The sequence below is a fragment of the Castor canadensis genome, chromosome 13 (genome assembly GCF_047511655.1).
Source record: "Castor canadensis chromosome 13, mCasCan1.hap1v2, whole genome shotgun sequence".
NCBI lineage: Eukaryota > Metazoa > Chordata > Mammalia > Rodentia > Castoridae > Castor > Castor canadensis.
In genome coordinates, this window is record NC_133398.1 from 8,183,591 (window position 1) to 8,203,429 (window position 19,839).

A 19,839-nucleotide genomic window follows, 5' to 3' on the forward strand; every position below is an offset into this window, starting at 1 on the left:
TGGGCACCGGCTGGTGGGAAGGGGTTGAGACCCTGACCAGGGGTCTCCACGCTCCTGCCTTTCGGGTCTCCTGGGAGATGCCAGGCGCCTCACCTCTGCGCTCCCCCAGCCTCACACACACGCTTGGAGCCCGCCTGAATGACGGCCCCGCCGGCTGCGGAGCGCAGCATCCCCGCACTGGCCAATCAGGCGTGCACAGGCCGGGAGGCGGTGAGATCATCTTTGGCCAATAGCAATGCACGGAGCGCAGGGATGCTGCATTCGCACCCTGGCTCTCCCTCCCACCCGCCTTGCTCCCGCACCAACTCTTGGGAGCTGGGGACCCCGGGGTCGAGGGTGAGGAGAAGGGCAGAGGGGCTCCAGGGCTCTCCACCCTCACGTGTACCAAAGGACCAAGTTGGTCCCTCCCCCAACTCTCTGACCATTGATTAGGGGTGGAAAAGAGGAGCCCAGCCTCCCAGCGCCCTTTTACAGATAAGGCTACCCAGACAGGGGAAGTGACTGGCTCAAGGTCACACAGTGGCAGAGTCCTTGGGGCAGGTAGATTCCTTAGCATATCTGTGTGAAACCAGAGGAAGTTCTAAGTACATACTTTGTTAAGGAGAAGGACCCCAGAAGGCTGAGTACTGGTCCCTTTTCCTGCTTTTTCCTCTCCAGGGGCTGGTGTGGTGTGAGGATGGAGGCTTCAGCTGGTGTTAACACTTCCTAGTGAAAGGGAGGGGGGCAGAGACCCTCAGGAATAGAGGACCCCTTGGAGTCATGTGGGTATCTGAAAAGAGCTCAGCCTTGGGCCTCTCTGCCTTCCTGGGTATCAATTTCTACTGTGGGCAAAGGATGTACAGAATTCCGGTCCTTATGCTCTGTCTTTCCCCTGAGCACCTGTACAACCTACCTACATCCACCATCTGTTCCAGAGCCCTTCAGGCTTCTGGAAGTCCAAATTTTTGTAAGCCCACACCAAACTGCTCCAGCGCCAACCTTGCCCACCTCAAAGAGGGTTCCAGCATCCTCCCAGGATTTCCACTGGAGTCCTTTCTGACTCCTCAGCCCTGTTTCCCCACACTCCATCAATGGCCAACCAAACACTCCTTCCCTGATTCCTCTGCCCACACCACACCCTGCCCTGTCATTGCCTGAAGATATGAGCCACTCTTCACAGCAGATGAAGTTGCCCCAACACTTAACATCCTTCCGTGGTTCTACAGTGACCTCCAGTGATCCTCAGAAGATCTGGCGCACATGCCTTACCATCTTTGAAGCTTTTCATCTATCTCACTCCCTGACCCAGACTCTTGGCTCTGTCCCCACAGCCCTGACTTTGCCACTCTTCCTGCAAGCTCTTTCCTGCCCACCTGCTTCCCCAGTACTTTTGTTTGGATTCCCCAGACCTTATCTGGCCTCAGTTGAAAGGTTACCTCTTTAGGCAAGGGACCCCTGACCTTGCCTCTACTGGTTAGGGGGGTTCTTTGAATATTCAGAAAACCTGGGGGTGAGTGTTGGTATCTGCATGAGCTCCCCCAGGGCAGATGACCTTCCTGGTTGTCTTGGATCTCAGTCCCAGCATAGGGCCCAAGCAGGGACTGGTAAATGTTGAATGAATGGAGCTGGAGAGTCTAGATATCCCTGGAGCCAGAATCTTGGTGTCAGCGAGCAGTGCAGATCAGGTACATCCAGGCAGCACGGGAGCAGAGAGGTGGAGAACGGAGATACCAACAAGGCCCTGTGGCAGAGCTGAGGAGGCAAGGCATGGCCTGCAGGATGCTCATGCTCTGGGGAGTCAAAGTTGCAGGAAGAGACTCACCTTTACTGCCCTTCCTAGTTTGTCCCCTTCTGGCCATCTCTGAGATCTGTCTGTCCTAGAGCAGCTGTCTTTGGGGACTGGAGTTGGGGGAAGGCAGAGGAAGGACAAGGATATCTGTGTGTTAGTTGCAGTGCTCTGGAGTGTTGTTTCCTTTCATCCTGATTTTGGGGTGAAGCAGGTCCTGTCATTGTACCCATTTTCCTGAGGAAGAAGTTGAGGTCCAGACAACTCACATGGCACAGCCTGCATTGGGCTAGACTCTGTGGTGGGGGTGCACCTGACAGTAGGGCTCTCTCCCTCCTGACCTTAGGACCCCTGGGATTAGATAACCTCTAACTTTAGACCATAGTAACCAGGAAACAGGAATCTCCCTTTGGGCAGGTAGAAAAGTGGTGTCCTGAGCATTATTTTCAGTGAGCAACCTTGGACTTCCCTGCCGGGCTGCTGTTTCAGTATCTGGCAAGGACTGCTTGAGGTGGCAAGGGGGGCAGGCCTTGAAATTCTAATGGGCAGTGAAGATGTCTGTGCAGGTCCTCTGTCCGTTTTGGTTGCCTCCCCCACCCTTGCACTGTATGCGATTCACTATCTAGGAATGTATCCTTGTCTATGCCTTTGCCTGGGTACCTGCCACCTTTCCTCTCAGACTCACCTGTAGAAATCCTCCCTCTCTCACTTCCAGATCAATGAAGATGAGCTGGAGGCATAGCTTAAGTAGCAGAACACCCTGCCTAACAACTGCAAGGACCTGAGTTCAAACCCCAATACTACCAACCCCCAACCCCCACCCCCCAAAAAAAGAAAAAAGTTAAGATCACAGTGGTGTCCTTGGTGCATAATGAATTTTTTTTTTTTTGGTAAGACTGGGGTTTGAACTCAAGCCTTCATACTTGCAAATCAGGCACTCTACTGCTTGAGCCATCCCTTCAGTTCATTTTGCTCTGGTTATTTTGGAGATGGGGTCTCTCCAACTACTTGCCTGGGCTGGTTTTGAACCACAATCTTCCTGATCTCAGCCTCCCAAGTAGCTAGGAGTACAGGCATGAGCCACCAATGCCTGGCAATGAATGTCTTTGTATTGCCATCTCCTCCAGGCAGGCTTCCCAGACCTGCCCAGCCTTCCAACCTCTCCCAGATTTAGCCTCCTCCCTTAGAAAAGCCACGGTTCTCTGCCGCTGTCCAGCACTGTGGTGCTGACTGCAGCCTCCTCAGATGTTGCTGGTGCCTCCTAGCCTAGGGGCTTCCATGAAGACAGAGCTTGGCTTATTTATCACTGCCTCCACTCCTGGCACACAGCACAGGGCCTGGAATACTGTGGGCATGGTTTTTAGTGGAACTAATTGAGATTTCTTTACTCTAGCTAGGATCGGACCCATGGGTAAGGATCTTTCTGGCAGGTGTCTATTGTTCTCAGTGTTCACCTGGGGTAAGGTAAAGTCACAAGGGAAGAAACCAAGGGGCTTAGAACTGGATACCAATTCTCTCTGTTTCCCACTCAGTTCTCCAAGGAAAAATACATTCTGGACTCCTCGCCAGAAAAACTGCACAAGGAGCTGGAGGAAGAACTGAAGCTTAGCAGCACAGACCTCCGCAGCCATGCCTGGTACCATGGCCGCATCCCCCGAGAGGTGAGCAGACCCTGGGCTGGGACCTTAGCCCTGGACCCTCCCACCCATGCCTCTGCCAGTCCCAGTGCAGCTCTGGTCGCCAGAGAGTCTCTGATCTGTTGCTTGGCAGGTTCGATCCCAGAGAGCAGGATGAAGTCTAGCTCTGCCATTTATTGGCTATGTGACCTTGAAAGAGTTGCTTCATGTTTCTGAATCCCAGAATCCTCATCTGTGACATGAGGATAACAATAGTATTCACTCCAAGGGTTGTTATGAAGATTAAGTGAAGTAATGCAGGTCAAGTGCTTGACGTGATGCCTGACACCAGTGAGCTCAATGAAAGTTGGCTTTGTTGTTATTGTTACTCATTTTTATTGTAACGGTCTAGCTATCAACCTCTTGTATGTTTGGTTAGTGAATATCTACCCTTGGACTACTCAGTTTTCGCCAAGTTGAGTTTCTGGGCTGAGGTAACTTTATAAACCACAGTCCTGGGCTGACCGATCACCTGTTGCTTCATTATATATCTTGGCCAGCACCAACCCTTCCAGGATCTGGGCTGGACACTGGGGATGCAGAGATGGAAAAGGTGGTGAATTTCCTGGAGGGTTGGTAGCCCTGGGTTGTGGCTGACAAGTGGTACACAGTCAGAGACCAAAGGGCAAGTGGAAGAATGGAGAGCCCACGCAGATGCAGGCAAGCCCTGGCACTGAGGAGGGAAGCCCCTGCAAGATGGGCAGGAGCTCACCAGTGTGGTTCAGGCAGAGAAAGCAGCTAGAGGGTGCAGAGGCTAAGTTGAGCCAGGGCCCTGGGTGTTTAGAGAAATGAAGACCTGGAATTTACTCTGTCTCATGGGATTTTGAGAGAAGATGGATCTGAGACCCTGGTCTCTGATCAGTGTGACCCCAGCATTTCCAGGCCCTGAGCCTCTGTGACATTCATTCCAAAGCATTGCATCCTCACATTCCTGAGTATCCATGTCCCAGACTTGGCCCCTGGCTGAGGTGGCCACTCAGAGTCTGGATCATGGTATCTCTGGTCCCAGGCTTTAGATGTCCAATGTCTCTGTTCACTGGATTCTCCATACCCTGGGTCTGGTCTCTGTGTCCCTCCAACCCTGAGTCACGGTATCCCCGAGCCTGGGTCTAGCCCTCTTCTATCCCCACCATACTCCAGCCTGTCCGTACCTCCCGCAGGTCTCAGAAACCCTGGTGCAGCGCAATGGTGACTTTCTCATCCGGGACTCACTTACCAGCCTGGGGGACTATGTGCTCACCTGCCGCTGGCGCAACCAGGCCTTGCATTTCAAGATCAACAAGGTGGTGGTGAAGGCAGGCGAGAGCTATACCCACATCCAGTACCTGTTTGAGCAGGAGAGCTTCGATCACGTGCCTGCCCTCGTGCGCTATCATGTGGGCAGTCGCAAGGCTGTGTCAGAGCAGAGCGGAGCCATCATCTACTGCCCTGTCAACCGCACCTTCCCACTGCGCTACCTTGAGGCCAGCTATGGCCTGGGCCAGGGCAGTGGCAAGGCTGCCAGTCCTGCCAGCCCCTCAGGTTCCAAAGGCAGCCACATGAAGCGGCGCAGTGTCACCATGACTGACGGGCTCACTGCTGACAAGGTCACACGCAGCGATGGCTGCCCTACCAGGTCAGCCAGGACCTCACACTAGGGCTCCTTCTGTCCATTTGTCAAACGGGGGTGGCAGTAATGAGAGTGCTGGTGAGGAAGGGAAGGCCCAGCCACTGAACAGGTGAAAGGTTACTGTCCCAGGGCCTCTATGCAGGCAGAACCAGAGGAGGTCTTGTCACTCACTGTGGAGACCTGGGACACAGGTGTGCAGGGAGGTTGTGGTGCCCCCACCCTGTCCCTCTTCCTCTGTCACCTCCATGTTTCTAGTTTGGAGGGCCCTCACTCCAGCAGCCCTCTCTGGCCAAAGGGCAGCCCTGGGTACTGTCCTGAACCAGAGGGTCCTGGCCTCCGTGCCATCCTTCCCCAACACCAGCTAGGCTAAGGCAGAGGGCTCTGCTGCATGGAAACGCACAGAGTGGGATGTCTTCAGCAACATTTTAATGAAACTTGGCTGTCTCTGGGATTAGGTAAGACCAGGCCTCAGAACCCAGCAAAAGCTGCAGCAGCTGAGGTCCCAATGTGCCTGTCCCTGTGCTGAGTGCTGTCATTGCTGATCTTATCAACTCCCACTTCCCCTGGAAGGGAGTCCTGCGCATCCCCCATTTTATAGGCTTAGAAAGGAGATGCCAATTGCTAGTGAGTGAGTGGTAGGATTCAGATTCGAACCCAGGTCTGCAGACTCCAAAGCCTGTGCCCTTTGTTCCTGTGGCTTTCTTTGATTGTTTGCAGAGAGGTCCACTGTCCTGTGCCATCAGCACTGGGACAGGCCCTCGTTCCCATCTCCCTGGGCCCAGGTTGGGTGCTGCCAACCGAGGACTTAATAGATGGCTAGCTTGAGGCAACAACCTGTTGGCCCATGGTTTGAAACAAGTGAACACAGTGGTGCCAGGACCTACAGGCCACGTGTGCCCGAGGTACAGAGCATAGAATGTGGGAGCAGCAAGACTGGCAGGCTTGGCTCCCTCAGGATCCCCACCTTCCTGCTAGCCCTTCTCCCCAGATAGTTCTCCAGTGTTCTCTGGGCAAGATACCCAGGGAAGGGAATAGTTGTGCAGGCTGTGGACTGCACAAAGGCTTCTGTCCCCAGTGGGCACAGTAAGGGGCTAAAAAACCCTACTGCCTTCTTCTTATCATACCAAGAGCACTAGTAATGGGCTGTGTCTGTCCAGAGAATGGGTGCAGTTGTCTAATTTGCACAAAGGCACCTTGTGCAGAGTTCTGACCTGTGTGTCCCTTCCCATCCTCCTAGGGGCAGGAGGCACAGAGGAGCCTGAGAAGCCTAAGCTTAGCTAGGTGTCCCCAAACCTGTTCTCTCAGGCTGGTTTCAGCTTTATGAGAAGAGGATTTGAGGTAGGGATGAAGAGAGAGAGCAGGGTAATGTGGGGGTACTGGCCTGTGCCACCTGAAGGTTGAAGATACCATATTCTTGCCTATCCTGCTGTGCCACATTGGCCCAGCCCTTCCTCCTCTGGCCTTCAGGTTGTGTACCTGTCTCTTGAGAGACTGAACTTGATAATCCCCAAGCCTTTTCTGCCTCTGAAGTTCAGGGGGCACAGGTGGGTGTCCCAGAAGTTGGCTGAGGTCTCTGACCTCTGGCTCCTGCTCATGGAAATATCTGTCCCCAGCACATCACTGCCCCATCCCCGGGACTCCATCCGCAACTGTGCCCTCAGCATGGACCAGATCCCAGACCTGCACTCGCCCCTGTCCCCCATCTCTGAGAGCCCCAGCTCCCCCGCCTACAGCACTGGTAAGGCCAGCAAAGGGGCTGGGGCAGTGGGGGGGGGTCTGTGTTTGGGGATTTCTATTACCCATGGGTCAAACATCGCATTTCTGCCACTGTTCTGGGAGCAATGCCCTACAGGAATGTCCTTCAAAACCTCGAGCTGAACTGCTGGTGTTGACACATGAGATCTACCCGTGGCTTGCTCATTCAGTAATGATTTATCGAGTTCCTACTGGGTACTAGGCACTGTGCACGAAGTGGTTCCTAGTGTGTGTGCCAGGATCAATGGAGTGTGCTAGAGGCCCAGCATGGCATGGGGCTGGGCCCCAATCCTGTCACATGCCCTCACACAACCCTCAGCCCCCGAGGATTGAGTTCCTCCTGCATTGGCCAGTACTTGGGGGACAAATCACAAGCTTAGACCAGGTTGGCTATGCGTTGCTTTAAAAAAAAATAGATTTTAAAATTTTATTTATTTATTTTAGAGTGGTTTAACGTTTATAACAAAACTGAAAATACGGAGCACCATGCTTATAAATACAAAGAATGTGTTCCCAGTTCATTTTTGGAAAACAAACAAAAGAGCCTGTTTCAGCATGTCGTATTATTCACATAGCAGGCAGAGTGCTCTGTTGGAGCATTACTGTCTATATGAGTTACCATGAATCCTTCCCTAAATACAGGGCCATCAACTCTGTCATAACATAAACTTGCCTTCCAAATAATAACTTCCAGTATAAACTTCTATTACCAGAAGTGTGTTATGGGACAATTTCTAAGTCATGTAGCATAGTTGAGAAGCTCAGAGATAAAGACTTAAAATCATAGCTCTACCACTTGCTGGCTGGGTGAAGTTGGGCAAGTCACTTAACCCCTCTGAGCCTCACTTTTCTCATTGGTAGAATGAGGTTCATACATAAATATCCTTACTTCACAGGACATTGAGAGGGTTAAATGGATGGATGTACAAGGAAGGATCTTGCACCAGTAAGAGCTCAATAAATGTCACCTCTGGTTTTCGTTTTGTTTCTGTGGTGCGAGGATTGAAGCCAGGACTTCCTAAATGCTAGCAAGCACTGTACCACTGCTCTTACTTCTGACTTTTTTTTTTTAAGCAGGGATTGAACTCAGGGCCTCACTTTTGCTAGGCAGGTGCTTGGCCACTTGAGCCACTCCTCCAGCCCTCATCTCTGGTTTTTGATGGTTTTATTGTTGACCAGTATATTCCTGGTGTGTCACCAGCTCTGAGCACACAACATATATCCAGTAAATCATTACTGTAATTCATTGAGAAATAATTGCAGTGAACTCCAGCAAGTGCTTAGCTTCCCAGGACTGCCTGCAAGTAGTTCAGTGGCTCCCCAGGCTCCAGTGGCCTCAGGGCAGGAGAGCGCCAGCTCCTGCTGTCTGGGAGATGGTGGAGTATTACTGAGGGCAGTCAGTTTGCTAGAGGTTGCTGGGTCTGGTTGCCTCCATGCAGGGAGATGGGGACATCACCTCCTTGTGAAGGATGGAGCTTGTTCTTTGGGGAACAGGGATGGGGAACCTCACTTTAGTGGGGAGCTGCAGTAACTAGCTCTCTCTCTCTCTTCTCCGCAGTAACCCGTGTCCACGCCACCCCTGCAGTCCCATCTGCCACAGCACTGCCAGCCTCCCCTGTTACCCGCCGCTCCAGTGAGCCCCAGCTATGTCCTGGAAGTGCCCCAAAGCCCCCTGGGGAGTTGGACAAGGGTCCTCATGCCAGTCCCACCCACACCCTCTGCAAGGCCTCTCCATCACCATCACTCAGTAGCTACAGCGACCCGGACTCTGGCCATTACTGCCAGCTCCAGCCTCCTGTCCGTGGCAGCCGAGAGTGGGCAGCAGTGGAGGCCTCTAACCGGCAGGCCAAGAGCTATGGGGAGAGGCTAAAAGAACTGTCAGAAAATGGGACCCCTGAGGGGGATTGGGGCAAGGCCTTCACAGTCCCTGTTGTGGAATCCACTTCTTCCTTCAACCCGGCCACCTTCCAGTCACTACTGATCCCCAAGGATAACCGGCCACTGGAGGTGGGCCTTCTGCGCAAGGTCAAGGAGCTGCTGTCAGAGGTAGACGCACGGACACTGGCTCGGCATGTCACCAAGGTTGACTGCCTGGTAGGTTTTGGGTGTGCACTGGGGTGAGGGCAGCACCTTTGTCCTCTGGCTTTGAAACAGGAGTCAGGGTGGTGAGGAGTTGGCCTCCCAATTCCCCAAGTCTAGTGAGGTGGGTAGGCCTGGATTCTAGCTTTATGAGTATCCTTCACTTGCTCTGTGAGCTGGTCATTTTGCCTCTCTGGGCCTCCATTTTCTCCTTTTAAAAAGCATAAAGCAGCTGGTGGAGGGGCTCAAGGTGTAGGCCCTGAGTTCAAACCCCAGCACCACAAAAAAAAAAAATCATAAAACGAAGCTGAATGTGGTGGTGCACGCCTGTGATTCCAGCTATTCAGGAGGCAGACATGGAGGATCACAGTCCAAGCCAGCCTGAGCAAAAGTACAAGACCCTATCTGAGAGACAAACTAAATGCAAAAGGACTAGAGGCTTGGTTCATGTGGGCAAGTGTGAGGCCCTGAGTGTCTAATCCTCAGCACTGAAAAAAAAAAGCATAAAACAATTCAGGCTGAGGCAGGAGCATGTGGAGTTGAAGACAGCCTGAACCACGTGAGGCCCTGTCTCAAAAACAAACAAACAGAAGGGCTGGAGGCATGGTTCTAGCAGTAAACCTAAATCTGGTAACCCCAGTACCAGCCCCCTTAAAAAAGTATATTAAAAAAAAACCCCAAAAGCAAGATATTCTTCCTTCCTCCAGATGTTGGTTTGTCAGTGGAACTGGGCAGTCCTGAGACTCAATGGAATCTGGCACTTGGGGGGCTTCCCCAAGATCTGAGAGCCAGCCTGACAAGAGTGGGCTAATTGGTCCAGGAATTAAAAAAGCTGGACTCACCACCCCCACGCCCCCTAGTGGATAAATAAGCAAAAGTATGCACTCTGCCCATAAATTGTCCATGCCTGAGTCTTTGCTTAGAGGTCTGAAGCTTTGAGTCCCTAAGAGCCCCTGTTCTCTCTGTGCCTCAGTTTCTCCCTCTGCAGTTTGGGAGACACTGATTACCTGGTTACACTAGTTTCATTGCTCAGGAAGTGAGAGACGAGACAAGGCAGAGTGCTCTGGGTGAGAATGGAAGAACCTGGGCTCTAGGCTCAGTGTGTGACTTTGGTTAAGTCCATTCCCTGCTTAGGCGTCAGGTTTTCCCTTTGGAATAAGGGCGTCCGGGTCCTCAACCTTAAGTGAATATTTAACATGTCAGGCACCTCTGGGCATTTTCTACTTATCCTCTGTTTCACAGATGGGGAAACTGAGGCTCACTCAGAATCACTTGCTTTTTGTGACAGGCTTACCGGTGGTTCTAGGATTCAAACCCAGCCTCCCAGCCAGGCTACCTCTTAATAAAAGCTCTCTGACTCCCAGATGGCTTGGACCAGCCCTGACAGGAAATTAATCAGGCCTCTGGGCGTCCTTGCAGGTTGCTAGGATACTGGGCGTTACCAAGGAGATGCAGACCCTAATGGGAGTCCGTTGGGGCATGGAGCTGCTCACCCTCCCCCATGGCCGGCAGCTACGACTAGACCTGCTGGAAAGGTAAGGCAAGCACTGGTCCACGGCGATAGTAGGGAAGGAACCCAAGGCCGCCTAACTCCCTTTGCTGATGCTGCTTGGCCAATTCATCTTAGTCCCGCTCCCAGGGGTTCTGGCCACGCCTCCCATCCCATTGGTCAATCGCAACCTCTTAAGTGTCCAGCCCAAAGCAATCCTGGTTTCCCAAAGACTGCATCCTTTATCTCTGGATTCTCCTTTTGCATCCCCTGTCCATCAGCCTTGGCCTGGCCCTGCCCATCATTTCTGACCTCTCTCCGTTCATTCTTAAAACAGCTCTGCTCATTGAATTCCACTGATCACAAGCCCCAGCGTTCTGGTCCCGCCCCCAATTTACTCTGACCAATCAAAAGCTCTTAAACATGTGCCTCTCGCTCTGGCCGCGCCCCCTAATCCCTTTGAGCCATTACAACCTCTCTGCCCTAAACAGGCAGCGGTGGCAAGCCCCTCCCCCCGCCATTGGCCCCGCCCCCTCTGACCCGGTGGCTCCCGCAGGTTCCACACCATGTCCATCATGCTGGCGGTGGACATTCTTGGCTGCACGGGCTCCGCGGAGGAGCGGGCGGCGCTCCTGCACAAGACCATCCAGCTGGCGGCGGAGCTGCGGGGGACTATGGGCAACATGTTCAGCTTCGCCGCGGTCATGGGCGCCCTGGACATGGCCCAGGTACTGAGGGCCCCCCTCCTTGAGCAGGGCATCCACTAGACTATCTGAAAGAGTCCTGGAGCGCGTGCCTTGGGGACAGTTCTGGACGGAAACAGGAAAAGCTTAGGCAACCTTGGTGAAAGAGTAGCCAGGAGAAACGAGTTGTCTACGACTGTTTTTCCCCTTCTCTGGACCTCAGTTTCCCCACTTGTAAGATAAATGGGGAGAATTCTGAGTTTAAAGAACTCACATCGGCTGGCAAAGAGGTCTGCCTAGCAAGCATGAAGCCCTGAGTTCAAACCCCAGTGCTGCCCCCCACAAAAAAACCCTCATAAAATGGCCATCATTTAGTGAGCACTTACTATATCCTAGGTGCTACACTAAGTCCCAGGAGTGGTCCCTCAAAACCATCTCATGAGGTAGGTGCTTTTATTGTCCCATTTACAGAGGAAACAATTGAGGCCACACTGTCCCAAGCTGAAAGATTTAGGGATTTGAACGAGGGCTGGGTGACCTGAGTGTGGGCCTTACATTTCACTGACTTTCCTAGGCGTAATAAGTAGAACCACAGGCGCCTGGGGCAGTGCTCTGGGTTCAGTTCCCAGATCTGCCACTTATATTCAGGGTAACCTTGAGCAAATCCTTCCCTTCTTTAAGTCTTGGTTCCCTCATCTGTTAAGTCAGTTGCTGTGATGGCCTTGTGGGAGATGTGAACAGAAGTCAGTACTGTCCCTGCTTCATGATTGGTGGCCAGAATAATTATTGGTCCACAGTAGGGTGGCCTGTGGCCAGCAGCCCGGGTAGACTCCTTCCCTGGCTAGTCTCTCACAGTCTGGTCTCCTCAGGTCTCCCGGTTGGAGCAGACATGGGTGATGCTGCGGCAGCGATACACGGAGGGTGCCATCCTGTACGAGAAGAAGCTCAAGCCTTTTCTCAAGAGCCTCAACGAGGGCAAAGGTACCTCCCACCTTGCTGTGTGACTTTGGACAGGTCCTAGACCTCTCTGGGCCAGCACACTCTCCCCATGTGGATGATGATGACTTGGGTTCACTTTCCAAATGGGTCAACCATGAAAGCCATGCCCAGATCCATGTTCAGCCCTAGAGGTTGTGTTTGCCTTGGGAATCTGAGAGGAAGAGTTTGTCCCAGGAATCAGGAACCCTGGGGAGGCTCTCTCTGGGATCTCAGGTAGGCCCCTGCCCCTCAGCTCAAGGACTGCAGTGGAAGCAGCACCCTCTGGGGGCTCTAAGCATTCACTATCTCTGTACCCCTGCAGAAGGCCCACCACTGAGCAACACTACCTTTCCCCACGTGCTGCCACTCATCAGTCTGCTGGAATGTGACTCGGCCCCTGCAGAAGGCCCAGAGCCCTGGGGTAGCACGGAGCATGGCGTGGAGGTGGTGCTGGCTCACCTGGAGGCTGCCCGCACAGTAGCACACCACGGGGGCCTCTACCACACCAATGCCGAGGTCAAACTGCAGGGTGAGTGGTGGTCACATCCGGAAGTCCCTCTGTCTACACTGCTCCCCTCTTCTCCAAGTGTCTGTTTGCATTTCTCATCCTTTTGTCCTGCCCTGTCTCCCTCACACCTTTCTCTCACCCCTTTCTTCACTTACTCATAATACAGTGAGTAATTGTTAGTGAAGGTGCCAGGTGGGGTGGGCAGATGCAGAAAAGAGAGCAACCAAGCTGTGTGTCTCACCTTCATTTGGCCTCAGTGTTCTTATCTGTGAATTGGGCATCTGATAGACATGTTTCCAAGCTTGTTTGCAAGCCCAGCCTGTCCAGCCTGGGCTCTGGTGTGGAGCCAGAGCTGCTCAGTCTTCAAAAAGCTCAATCTGATTGAACATAGAACTTCCTCTGGGAAAGGGGCAGGAAGTGGCTTTATATAATCTTCTACTGCTTTTGGCATTATTTAAGTCACAAAAATTCACTGGAAACAAATTAGAAATCACAGCTGAGCAAAAATAAAATTTAGTCAGGCGCTGGTGGCTCACACCTGTGATCCTAGCTACTCAGGAGGCAGAGCTCAGGAGGATTGAGGTTCAAAGCCAGCCCAGGCAAATAGTTTCACAAGACCCTATCTCAAAAATAACCTTCACAAAAATAGGGCTGGTGGAGTGGCTCAAGGTGAAGGCCCTGAGTTCAAGCCCCAGTACCACAATAAGTAAGTAAATAAATACGATTTTTAAAAATTACCCACAATTACCCAGAGGTAAATGCTGTGAATATTCTTGTATATCTTTCTCACCTTTTTCTTTTTCAGAAAGGAAAAATACATTTAGTATTTACTTACAAAATATATGTGTTTCTTACAAAAAAAACAGAACTTATAGAAAGATACAAAAAGAAAGAAAGAAAGGAAAATCTTCCAAGATATCCCAAAAATTTAACATTAGCTTAGTGCGGGCGACTCATGCCTATAATCCTAGCTACCTGGGAGGCTGAGATTGGGAGGGTCTCAAGCAAACAGTCTGTGAGGTCATCTCAAGCAAATAGTTTGCAAGACCCCATCTTTAAAATAACCAGAGCAAGATGGATTGAAGTGGTGACACAAGAAGTAGAGAGTCTGCTTTGCAAAGCTGAAAGCCCTGAGCTCAGTGGTAGGGCACTTTTGTCTAGCATGTACGAAGCCCTGGGTTCCATCCCTACCAACACACACACAAAAATTATCTTCTAGTCATTTAAATATTGTGTTTTGCAGAGTTGGAGAAAGACTAGGTGCTAATATGTGTGGTCAAGTTCATCAACAAAATTTGTGAGTCCCTGGTGGGGCTAGTGGAAGGTTCCTACAAGTGAGGCCCTAAAGACCATGGTGGCTTCAGCCTCCCCAGCTGGATGGTGATTCTCTGACCCTGTGTCCACTCCCTGCAGGGTTCCAGGCCCGGCCAGAGCTACTGGAGGTGTTCAGCACTGAGTTCCAGATGCGCCTCCTCTGGGGCAGCCAGGGCGCCAGCAGCAGCCAGGCCCGGCGCTATGAGAAGTTTGACAAGGTCCTCACTGCCCTGTCCCACAAACTGGAGCCTGCCGTCCGTTCCAGCGAGCTGTGACCCGAAGCAACCTTTCCCCTCTGCATCTGCAGGCAGCCTCAGGGGGCAGAGGGACACAGGCCTTTTCCCTAGAGCACCCCAAGGACACTGTGATCAGCCCAAGAATTTTCTGGGTTCAACTCCGGGATCTCCCTTGCACCTCCAGGGTCCTATGTGGACTCTGAGCTCCTGCCCTCCACCACACACTCAACAAGCCTCCTTTCAGGAAGGACAGGAGCCCTGTTCCTCCCTCCAGCTTCTGCTGCTCCCCTGCGTGCTGAGGTTCCCTTTTTTTTGAGCCATGGGAGGTTCCCTCATGCCTCCTCCCTCTTCTTCAGGCATCTGTGCCCACAGGCACCGAGGCCTCCATGTTACTGTAAATAAGTCTATCTGTTCTGTAAATAGGTGTACAAAAGACCTACTCTTCCTTTCATATAATAAACTTTTATGATACTTTCTTCTGTCTCAGGGGACCCAGGAGGGTAAAAGGAAGCACTGTTTTTCAGGTGAAAAGTGGAAAACTTCATTCAACAAACATCTGGGACATTCCAGACTGTGCCAGGAGCCAGGATTATAGCATGTGGGAAACCCAGTCCCTGCCTTCCAGGAGTTTATAGACCAGGGGGGAGGTAGACAGCTAGTTCCAAGCCAGTTGGAGAGGGAGTGGTCTGCCCTTCTGCCCTTCTCCTAGCCCATGACCTGCCCCTAGAAGCCGCAGAAACCAGTTCTCACACACACACACACACACACACACACACACACACACACACACACAACTAAGGAGCTGAGATGTTTAGGGTGGAAGCACTTTTAGAAATCTAGGATCCCCTCTGCATAACTGAGATCTGGAGGGAGAAAGGACTTGTCCCAGGTCCCAGTGGCAGAACAAGGAAGGCTAATACAACCTGGATGTTCTGAGCCAGAGGATTTTTCTCTCTACAATAGTGGGAAATAGTAATTTTCTTTCTTTCTTTTTTGCAGTACTGGGGTTTGAACTCAGGGCCTCATGCTTGCTAGGCAGGCACTCTACTTGAGCCACTCCACCAGCCCTTTTTTGCATTGGGTACTTTCCAGATAGGGTCTCATGAACTATTTGCTTAGGCTGACTTTGAACTGTGATCTTCCTGATTTCTGCTTTGCAAATGGCTAGGATTACAGGCGTGAGCCACCTGAGCTCGGTTACCAGTTCTTTCCAGGCTTTGAAATGTCCCAGAAGTGTGTGTGTGTGTGTGTGTGTGTGTGTGTGTTGGGGTGGGTGAGGCAGGAATCTTTGAGGCGGGCCATGAGGGCAGTGGGTGGTAGAGGTAGACAACGTGCACCGGGCAAACTGGGAACCCCAGGAGTCTGTTTATTGAATTTGAGACGTCTGCGGTCCTTTGAATCTTTTGACCATGAAAGACTGAGGACACATGACATGTGTTAGATCTTTGGCCACAGCCAGATGTGGGTTAGTCCTATTGTTTACTAGCTAGGGGAACTTGGATGAGAGATTTAACCTCTTGGGTTCCAAATTTAATAAAGTGGGGACAATAATGGAACCTATTTCCTAAGATTGGTGTTAAGCACTTAGTGTGTAGTAAGCTAGGTAAGACACAGCCATGTTTCATACATAATGGACTGTCAGAGATCATTTATTGATTATTTTCGGAGCCAAGACACTTTAGGGGCCTGTATCTCATTGAAATATCGCCATTTCTCTGTATAGCAGGTACTATTATATTCTAGGATATGTAAGTCACCTAATGCTAACTCACATAGAAGTGCGCACAAAAAGCTGTTATTAGTGAGCACTCTTTTACCATATAAAAGAAAAAAAGCTTGGAAAAGGCGCTTTTTGCAAGGTATAAGGTTCCGCACAAGTTTTTGTTATAATTGTTACGTCACCCTTTGTGGTCATAATCCTTTATTCTTTCTGAGCTACCGTGATGGTCCCTTGGTTACCGTGGTCATGGAAACGCAGCTTGTAGTCCAGAATCGGGCGGTTCGCGGGCTCCCCCTGGAGGTCACCTTTGGGTACTGTTGCTTGAGAGGCGCGGGAGGGGTGCCGGGAGTTGTAGGCGATGGGCGTGGCTGTCGCGGAGCGGTGCACGCCGAGAGTTGTAGTTCGCAGGTCGAGGCAGTGGGCGGTCCCACATCGAGCTCCGGCCTCTCCCGGATGGCGGCTGCGACGCGCGGCTGCCGGCCCTGGGGCTCGCTCCTCGGGCTCCTCGGGCTGGTCTCAGCCGCGGCCGCCGCCTGGGACTTGGCTTCGCTGCGCTGCAACTTCGGCTCCTTTTGCGAATGCGACTTTCGGCCCGACTTGCCGGGTGAGAGGCTAGGGACCCGGGAGCGGAGAGGCGGGTGGGCGGGGAGCTTGCCCGGAGCCGAAGCATCTATGGGCTTGGAGGGGAGAACCGCGGGCGTGATACGCAGACATGCGGACGGCCAGGGCCAGAAGGAGGCCCATCTGGAGGGACTGGGCTGACAGCCCGAGCTTGGGGGTACGCGTTGGGGTCCCGGGATGGAATGAGGCCTTGACAGTAGGACCCCGGGATGGGTCTGTTAGGCCTCCAGGGAGTGGACCGGCGGTCCAGGGAGAAGCCTCCATCGGGGATGGGCAGGGGCAGACCCTATTGACAGCTTGCGCTCACTTGGGGCTGGCGCAATTTAGAGAACCATCTGATGGGGGCGCTGCGGATCTGAGTCAGGCTGAGGGTGTCCCCTGCAGCCAGAGACCCCCCAAGGATCCATGCCCTGTCCACACTTGGACAAACGTCCCAAATCAGATTCCAGACGTGACTTCCTCCTTGAACCCCTGCCTTTGTGGAGATGTATCCTCAGCTCTGACACCATCGTTCTGTGGCCCTAGGTCTGGAATGTGACCTGGCTCAGCACCTAGCTGGCCAGCATCTGGCCAAGGCACTAGTGGTGAAGTCGCTGAAGGCCTTTGTGCAGGACCCAGCCCCCACCAAGCCGCTGGTCCTCTCCCTGCACGGCTGGACTGGTACTGGCAAGTCCTACGTCAGCTCCCTGCTGGCACACTACCTCTTTCAGGGTGGCCTCCGTAGCCCCCATGTGCACCACTTTTCTCCCATCATCCACTTTCCACACCCCAGTCACATTGAACGCTACAAGGTAGGCTGGACATCGTGGGGCAATAGACCCTGAGGAGTGAGTCCTGAGCCCAGAGAGAGGGGTCACTTACCCCAGCCCACAGAGCCAGTTGGAACCTTAACCCTTAAAATCCATCCTGAACAGAGCTTGTTACTCTACCTGGGCAGTAATGTATCTTATCTACCAGAGTTGTTGTGAGGGACACGGGTTTATGCAATTGCAAGTATTACCTATCGAGCACTTGTGATTTCCAGACGGACAGTTCTCATTACCGAGTCCCTGTAAAGCTCTGAGCCCTGACCAATTCAGGGCTCAGAGGAAGCTCTGAGTACTAGTTCAGTCTGATCCACTTCAGCTGTCAACACTCTTCAGGTTTAGGGAGCAGGAAGGAGCCTTCCCACCATAGAAGAAGCAGGTGTCACAAAAGGAGCCCTGAACAGAGAGGTGGGGTGCTCGGGTTTGTGTCCCTGCTGTGTGATCTTGGGCAAGACTCTGCCCCTCTCTGGGCCAGCCATCAGGTCTCATTAAGGGGTGGTGCTTACTGGGAGAACATATCTCCCTGGGAAGGGGATTAGTTTTTGGCTTGGGAAGAAGTTTGGGGTTGGGGTAGTATCTCCTGTCTGTCCCCTGTAGAAGGATCTTAAGAGCTGGGTCCAGGGGAACCTCACTGCCTGTGGCCGCTCCCTCTTCCTCTTTGATGAGATGGACAAACTGCCCCCTGGCCTTATGAAGGTCCTACAACCGTTCCTGGGCTCCTCCTGGGTTGTGTACGGGACCAACTATCGCAAAGCCATCTTCATTTTCATCAGGTGAGGCTGACCGGGCAGTAGGCACAGTGGGGAGACCCTTTTTCATAGATCTAGTTAGGTATCTTGGCCTGTGCACCAGCAGACTAGTGTCCCCCTGGGCCTAGTTGGGCTTTCTTAGTTCTTCATACTTTCACTGGTGATTGTCTTTGGAAGTGGTCACCATCCCCTTTGACATTCTCAAAGCCATTCTGGGCTTTGTCTTTTGGATCTTCACTGCTTTGTAGAAGCCCTGCCAGGTCAAGAATTGTCCCTCTTTTGTGGCCAGGACACAAACCTGGTAAAAAGGGGACTGAGTTCTACTCCTCTTGTCCCAGCTCTACAGGTCTGAGCTGTTTCCTCAGGAACTGCTTTAGTTCTCAGAGCCTCCATCTCTTCTGGACAGCTGGGCCAGTGTTAGTGCTCCCTTGTCCTCTTAGGGTCTGGGTAAGGGAAGGTCATTTAAGGATACCAAAGTGTTTTGTAAACTGTAAAGGGCATGGCACATATTCAGGCTATAGTTGTGGACACAGGAGTGGAGAGGGGAGGGGGAATGGCTTCTGTGGGTTTGTCTCCTGTGCACACTGAACTGTGCTCCCAGGTCACGTTAAGTGATAGATACTGGGGACGTGAGGGCTGTCTCAGCCTGGTCCCCCATGATTTTAGTAACACTGGTGGTGAGCAGATCAACCAGGTGGCCTTGGAAGCGTGGCGCAGCCGCAAGGACCGCGAGGAGATTGGCCTGCAGGAGCTGGAGCCAGCCATCTCCCGTGCTGTGCTGGACAACCCACACCGTGAGTTGGCTCCGGGGCCCCGTCTTGGTATGGCCTCATACCAGACCCTGGGCTGGACTCCCCAGGGTGGGCCAGGTTCCCTGGGGTGCAGAGCTTTGCCCCCTAACCCTGTAGTTCTGAGCCTGGGCTTTGGCAATCCTAGCTTTGTGAGTTGAGTCATACAAGCCCCAATCCTGTGCCACATCCCTGCTGCCCCTTGGGTCGTCAGCTTCTCCCTGTTTGAGAAGGACAGCATGTCTGTGTATCGCCTCATTCCCTCCTAGATGGCTTCTGGCGCTCAGGCATCTTAGAGGAGCACCTGCTGGATGCTGTGGTGCCCTTCCTCCCGCTCCAGAGGCACCATGTACGGCACTGCGTGCTCAACGAGCTGGCCCAGCTAGGCCTGGAGCCTCAGGAGGAGGTGGTTCAGGCTGTGCTGGACAGCACCACCTTCTTCCCTGAGGAGGAGCAGCTCTTTTCCTCCAATGGCTGCAAGACCGTGGCCTCCCGAATAGCCTTGTTCCTCTGACCCTCTCAGGGGCATCCTTGCCTCCTCTGCCTAGCCAGGCCATGCAAGAAAGGCCTGGGGCCTCCCCTGGAGGAACCTTTCCCTGAGCTTGCTGGCAAGTGGGACCTAGAACACAAAGTCAAGACAAAGAGGGGTTTTGTCCAGGCCAAGGATTGAAGGCTAGAAGGGCCCAGCCTCTTACCTGGCTAGAGGCATCTTGGCTTTTGCTGCATTCCCCAGAGAACCCCTGGTCACCCCAGAAGCTCACTGAGCCTTGACCTCCCCATGCAGCCTGAGCCTTCTCAATGTGAATTGTAACTCAGGGACCGAGGCTCATGGCTGCTCCCTCCCTCCTGGGCTGTTCCCTGAACCCTTGCCCTGGCTCCACACCTGCCACCCTAACCCACAGCCTGTGTCTCAGTATCACAGGCCAGGCTGGGACACTGCAGTTTCCACAAAGGGAGGGACTCAAGCTGCCCCCTGGGCCTTGATTTAGATGTTTTTAATTTTGTAAAAGAAGAAAGTGAATTAAATTTAGCCATGGGACCTGAGAAATGTTGGCTGAGATTT

General features: G+C 52.7%; 2 protein-coding genes across 8 annotated transcripts in view; both read left to right on the forward strand.

Moving 5' to 3' along the window:
* Positions 1-14,554, forward strand: part of Sh2d3c (SH2 domain containing 3C) — a 30,548-nt gene extending 15,994 nt beyond the window's left edge. For all 4 annotated transcript variants that reach the window (XM_020164265.2, XM_020164267.2, XM_020164269.2 and 1 more), the window contains 9 exons: positions 3,298-3,426; positions 4,602-5,056; positions 6,664-6,788; positions 8,364-8,899; positions 10,304-10,419; positions 10,930-11,101; positions 11,926-12,037; positions 12,357-12,563; positions 13,956-14,554. In XM_020164265.2, the coding sequence (XP_020019854.2) occupies positions 3,298-3,426; positions 4,602-5,056; positions 6,664-6,788; positions 8,364-8,899; positions 10,304-10,419; positions 10,930-11,101; positions 11,926-12,037; positions 12,357-12,563; positions 13,956-14,131 (2,028 nt within the window). In that variant the 3' untranslated portion in view covers positions 14,132-14,554. The remainder of the gene's footprint in view (positions 1-3,297; positions 3,427-4,601; positions 5,057-6,663; positions 6,789-8,363; positions 8,900-10,303; positions 10,420-10,929; positions 11,102-11,925; positions 12,038-12,356; positions 12,564-13,955) is intronic.
* A 1,681-nt stretch (positions 14,555-16,235) lies between these two features.
* On the forward strand, positions 16,236-19,837 carry Tor2a (torsin family 2 member A). 4 transcript variants are annotated; one of them, XM_074053140.1, is made up of 6 exons: positions 16,236-16,416; positions 16,959-17,224; positions 17,837-18,012; positions 18,327-18,404; positions 18,655-18,782; positions 19,046-19,837. In XM_074053140.1, the coding sequence occupies exons 1-6, from the start codon at positions 16,266-16,268 to the stop codon at positions 19,288-19,290; spliced, it is 1,044 nt and encodes a 347-aa protein (XP_073909241.1). In that variant the 5' UTR covers positions 16,236-16,265; the 3' UTR covers positions 19,291-19,837. The 4 variants fall into 4 exon arrangements, with proteins under 4 accessions (XP_073909241.1, XP_073909242.1, XP_020019852.1 ...); XM_074053141.1 differs by lacking the exon at positions 18,327-18,404 and having other exon boundaries at positions 18,655-18,786; positions 19,046-19,836; XM_020164263.2 differs by lacking the exon at positions 18,327-18,404 and having other exon boundaries at positions 18,634-18,782; positions 19,046-19,835.
* Positions 19,838-19,839: the final 2 nt, after the last annotated feature.

Excerpts from the sequence above, each read along its gene's own strand:
- Tor2a (XM_074053140.1), top strand. The coding sequence starts at position 16,266 with ATGGCGGCTGCGACGCGCGGCTGCCGGCCCTGGGGCTCGCTCCTCGGG. Across the intron at positions 18,013-18,326 it reads GCCATCTTCATTTTCATCAG|CTCTACAGGTCTGAGCTGTT; the intron begins GTGAGGCTGACC and ends CTCTTGTCCCAG. Across the intron at positions 18,783-19,045 it reads TGTGCTGGACAACCCACACC|ATGGCTTCTGGCGCTCAGGC; the intron begins GTGAGTTGGCTC and ends ATTCCCTCCTAG.